The sequence below is a fragment of the Primulina eburnea genome, chromosome 3 (genome assembly GCF_022965805.1).
Source record: "Primulina eburnea isolate SZY01 chromosome 3, ASM2296580v1, whole genome shotgun sequence".
NCBI classification, from domain to species: Eukaryota; Viridiplantae; Streptophyta; class Magnoliopsida; order Lamiales; family Gesneriaceae; genus Primulina; species Primulina eburnea.
In genome coordinates this window covers 25,028,211-25,034,087 of record NC_133103.1, presented here as the reverse complement: position 1 = coordinate 25,034,087, position 5,877 = coordinate 25,028,211, and the positions used below count along the sequence as shown (strand labels likewise).

Here is a 5,877-nt window from a genome sequence, read left to right as displayed (position 1 = left end):
CTGATTAAATAAGCGACGGTTTGTTAGCGACAAACCGTCGCTAAATGTTCAGTATAGTTTAGTTTCATTTGTTAATTTGCGCGGTTCATCTTATTACTTCAGCATGAACTTATTTTTCGCATTTTTTTATTTCGTCAACATTGATATGCTGAAGTAAAATATAATAAAAAAATATAGTGAAGCCCGTGTTTTTATATTTTACTTCGCTTGTGTTATTATTGAAGTTATTGGTAATGTATTACTTCGTAATTTATTATTGCCGAAGTAAAGCCTGCCGAAGTAAAATCCGATTTTTCTACTAGTGTTATAACATTGTAATTTCTGTAAGATACATTTTAGAATTTTGAATAAATGAATATTATATATATATATATATATAAATATAATGAATTACGCGGGCTTATATAATTTAGGACCATATCATATTATAATATGATACTATATAATGTATCACGTACGTGGCCTTGTATTTTTGGACCTCACAATGCTAAGGTTTCTTCTATGCGGCAACATTAGATATCTAGTCGGTTGCCTTTGATGTCTGATATTCAGTTTATTATAAAAAAAATATTTTAATTTTTTTATATATTTACTTTAAAGTATAATTAATTTCAAACCATAATATTTTTAAATAATAAGATTATATACGTATAATCATATGTAGAATTAATTAGGAGTGAGAGTACATACGCTAGATTCATTGCCGTAGCAGCATTGCAGCAATAACAGATTGAAACTTTTGAACTTTTGTCTCTACATACGCTAGAATTAATTTCTACGGAGTGAGAGTGCATATGCTAGAATTAATTTATATCATTGCATTAACAGATATTTATATCATTGCATTAACAATCCAACAAATATGAGTTTATTAAGCAGACTAAATTCATTGCCGTAGCAGCAATATTCAAACACACCTGAGAGGCTGAAACTTTTGAACTTTTGTCTCTAATTGCTTTGCCCACTGTATTTGGAGATGAAACCAAACCAGAATCAGAGCTAGGGTTCGCGACCTATACGATCTCCAAACTCTCGATTCATGCCTCAATCAAAGTCGACCCAGACGGTACAAAGATTTTCAGCCCTCGGCGCCGGCGGAAGAACAAAGAATCGTCGGAAATCGTACGCGGTTTAGAGGTGGACGGGAAAGGGGTCTCGCTACCTATACACGCTCAAATCTACCGATTTCTGCTTCGATAATGGTCGACCGGACCTGGGCTATGACCGGAGACCCTCGGCGACGGCGGACGGAGGTCGGGAGGCGCAGATTCGGGGGGAATAGGTGAGGTTACGGGAATAGCCGAATAGGGTTTGGGATTTGGAATAGATGAGGATGAGGTTACGGGAATATGTCATTATTGCCATAACATTCACATTTTTAATATAATTTATTATTATTTATCATACATAATTATTTTAGTATTATAACTCATTAATTATCTCAAATTCGAGCTCACGATCTACCTAAACGAGCCGAGCTCGAGCTCGAGCTCACGAACCAGCTAAACAAGCCGAGCTCAATTTTGAGCTCACGAACCTATTATCGAACATGTTCACGAGCTAACGAGCCGAACATCATTAATCTCAAACTCGGCTCAACAAAATTGTCGAGCCCAAAATAAGGCGCGAGCTTGGCTCGATAAGCTTACCGAACGAGCCCGAACGAGCTTTTTAACGAACCGAAATCCAAAAAGCTCGCGAACAGTTCGGTTCATTTACATCCCCTACACATTGACATTGAAATTGGGCCTTTGGCGATTTAAGCCCATAAAATGAAAGGCCCTAAATTTACAGGATTTCTCTCCCTCTCTCGTGGTATCGAGAACAAACCAGAAATTGCTAGAGAGAGATTAGAGAAGCTGCATAAAAAATCCAAGAAGGCGGAAGCTTTGGGGGTGAAAAGTGAAGTATCAGAAAAAACAGTAATGCCATGAAGTGTATGGACGCCGATATGATGGAGGCTGAGGCCTCCGCTGCTCCACCTCAGGGTGTGGCATCCAATTCTGCCCCCGACGACGTCGTCAGGAATCTGTTGTCGATGGCTCGCCAGCTGGTCGATCAAGACAAGCCCTCCCAAGCTCTGCAAGCGGTAAATTTCTCTGACCTACTTGTATTTTTATCAATACTAGTGTTCTGATTAACATTTAAAGGCGAGAAGTTGAATTCTTGGCTCTTTTTTTTGGTTGCATCGTGGTGGATCAAGTATGAAGTGTTCATTTGCGCGATGCGTTAATTGTTGGTATTTCCCGTGACGGATGATACGAATTATTTTGTGAACAATTTTGGGCTTCTTGAATTAGAGCAATTGCTAGCTGATGTTTTAAGAGTTCCGAAATGAAAGATTTGTGGATTAAGAAATATGAGCGAATGTAATTCTAGATAGGAATTTCAGGTTGCTATGTAAATGTATATAACTGTAAAACATTGCGACAAATGGAAACATTTGGCTTTATAGGAGTCTCCCAGGTTTTGAGTGGAATAAAACTTGGATGGTGAAACACAAAAATGGATTAGAGTGGTGCAGTACTTGCGTTGCGATGATGATTCCTCATGTAATAATGAGCAGATATATAATTTGGCATTGTGATTTTTCTCATCTTCTTGAAAAGCCTCTTTTCGTGAACACAAAAACACCCGTGAGTCGGTTTCACGGGTTTATTATGTGAGACGAATCTCTAATTCTACTCGATTCATCAAAATATATTATTTTTTATGCTTGAAGTATTACTCTTCAATTTAAATATGAATCAGAATAACTTGTATCACGGAAATATATCCTAGATATCGTTTCACAAAGGTACCCCCTCTCTCGTAAATACATTTGTGACTGAATGGAATTACATGTAGATCTGAATCAATATCTTTTTAATTTTAGAATAAAATGTGTAAGTAGTTTGCGATTTTGATGATGAGATTGGATGTCGGCCAAGTTTTTTATCAGTTAATGGTTTGCCAATTTTTAAGGGCACTGCTTTCTTTACTCAAATTATTTGTTTGGTTAAAGGTTGTGATGGCAATGAAAATACAAGGTGGGGATGAAGCCGTATCTCAAGCTCTTAATCGAGCTCGAGAGCTGTACATAAACAAAGTTCAAGCTAGTGCTGTTGCAGCAGAGTTGGCATTACTGTTTGCCGAATGTGCTATTGTGGAGGCCATCCCTTCCCCACATGGAACCTCATTTCACAACATGAATGGCCACTCGACTGAATCAGTTGCTCGAGAAACATCAATTCTCGCGGAGACTGGACGATCTCAAATTGTGCTTGATGCATCCTCAGATGGAAGCAGCTTTGTCTGTTTGCAGTGTGGTGGTCTTGTGAGTAGTCATCGTAGAGAGGAACATTTTGCATTCTGGTGTTGCAAAATCTAAGTTTGCTAAGCGCTTGGTGTTGGATCTTCATTTCATTGTACGTCGAGAGACATTTGTGTGAAATGTAGGTGGCATTCAATTGGTGCAGCGTAACATTTGATGACCTGGAGAGGCATGATAGGCGAAATACTTCACTCGGATGCAGGAAACCACTGAAATTGGGTATAATTGTGAATCTGAAAATGTTCAATTGGGTCGTTGTATTTATATTTTTCTTGTAGTGAAAGCACAACATTATTGTATGTTTATCGTCGTGTTATGATGTTGGTGGTTTAATTAGAAGTGTGCAACGTGAGGCAAAAAGTATAGGTTTTCCAAATCTTTGACATAAAATGAAGTTTGACCGAAAATGTTAACTTACATGGGCAGAGTTCGGATCTGGTGTAAAATACAGAAGAAATAAAAACAGGTTAACATTACAATAGTAACATTTTTCTTTCTCAAACTAACGAGTGCTGCACTGTATGTTCTGTCCCAATATACACGAAGCCCGATCAGCCATCAACCAAAAAAAGAAAAAACAAAAGAAAGAAACACGTGATACACATTCACTAGTGTAAATTCGATACAATTCCCTCACAAAGATTGAGATACATGACACTGGTTAAAATATACTAGAATTTTATATATATATATATATATATATATATATATATATATATATATATATATATATATATATGTAATGGTCGATTAGTATAAGGAAAAAAAATTCTAGTACATTTTAGCCAGTGTCATGTATCATTTCAAAACACAAAATCGTAAATCGTCAACCAAACTTAACTTTAACATTTCAAAAATAACGTGACTCTAACATTCTCTCAAAAACATCTCAAAATCATCATAAGTCATAAAATTTTAAAAGTAACTCAAATCATTTAACATAAGTCATAACGTAAGTGCGGAAAAAATTGTGTTGATCTTCGGATTGTGTGCACCTTCAGTCCCGCAAGATTAATCATCAAGTCCCTTATTAACATCAAACATCAACATCATGTTCACCTACATCAATCATACCTAGTGAGTCTGTTGACTAATCAAACCTTAACCATGACAACAAGTAATACATATACAATCACATGCAATAATGAAAATACTTAATAAAATACATTTTCATGAACATGCATAAACTTCAACAATTTTCCTTTCATCATATCATTCATATTTTCTTTCATCATATATGTATACGTTTTTCTTGTATTAAATTCGGATCGTTAATTGTGACTTTCGTATCAGCTGAAGGTCGATGGATCCATCTACGTATAACCAAGGTACCAGGCGGCGGAGACATCAGCGACACTCTCACCCATCAACTAAGTTTTGTCCTATCATATCATCATATTATGTCGATGGAAATACGATCGTCAGGCATCCTCAAGGACCTTCTCTCGTAAATGGGCTTCCTCTAGGCTTTTTCCCTCATGATATATCCAATCATATCATCGTATCATTGTATTAGTCACAATCACTTCACCTCCTTCATCTTTTTATATTTTCTTCACTTATAAAAACTCATGCATATATAAATCATTTTTCTTTTAAACTAGGCATGCAACACGTCTTTTAGCCTTAACATTTCATCATAAAATTTTATAAACATTTAAAATATTATAGCATACAGGGCACTGCCAGGACGTCTAATATTTTTCAGGTGTAAAATGATCGTTTTACCCTTGGACTTAGAATTTCTCGATTTTGACTTTTTCTTTACTTTCATTGACTCTAGATCATCCCAAATAATTATTTAAGCTTAAATTAAATTTCTAATATATTTATTTAGCTTAAATTCGAGGCTTTCGATTTAATTTCTTTTTTATTAATTTTTAAAGCATTTAATTCCCTAATTAACTCAAAATTGTATATTTTAATCCCAAAATTTCATCATGAACTTTTCATACCTAAATTACCCTCGTGACCCATGAATCGACCCCCATGGACCATGCTTCGACCCCTTAACCCTTCAACTTCAAGAACACGAACCCTAGCTAGTTCCCTTCGAGCCATCTCATGTTTTCTTCAAACCACCCCCGAGCAACTTCGAGGCAACCCCTGACTAGACCACCTAGGAACCCTACTGACCAGCCCTGACCCATTTAACGAGGCCCTAGCACATGCCACAATTCCAGCACGAGCCGCGGTCGATAATGCACACTAGGACTCTAACTCGTCGAGGACCCTTCACCCGAGCCCGAACCCTCATGACCCTCACTAGATGTGGGGACCCGAGTGCTAACTCATCTTCCTCAATCTTTGGGACTAATTGGATCAATTATGTATGCTACTTTGATAAAAAAAAAATATATTTATAATATCAAAACATTACTAATAAAAAGGCATACAAGCATACAACTAGTTAAGTTTCTTTATTATACAAGATCAAATGTAAAGTCTACAACCTATGATAAAGTTACAAACTTATTCCAATTTACAAGTCACATGACCATTTTTTGTTTTCCATCAGTACAAGTCTAGAGATAAACCACCAGTTTCATATCTAAGCCCGGATC

The 5,877-nt window shown here is 36.4% G+C and overlaps 1 protein-coding gene across 1 annotated transcript; it reads left to right on the top strand.

Annotated features, from left to right (window-relative positions):
- The first annotated feature begins 1,799 nt into the window (after positions 1-1,799).
- LOC140827443 (uncharacterized) lies at positions 1,800-3,646 on the top strand. The gene is made up of 2 exons (XM_073190113.1): positions 1,800-2,089; positions 3,005-3,646. The coding sequence occupies exons 1-2, from the start codon at positions 1,931-1,933 to the stop codon at positions 3,368-3,370; spliced, it is 525 nt and encodes a 174-aa protein (XP_073046214.1). The 5' UTR covers positions 1,800-1,930; the 3' UTR covers positions 3,371-3,646.
- The last annotated feature ends 2,231 nt before the right edge of the window (positions 3,647-5,877 follow it).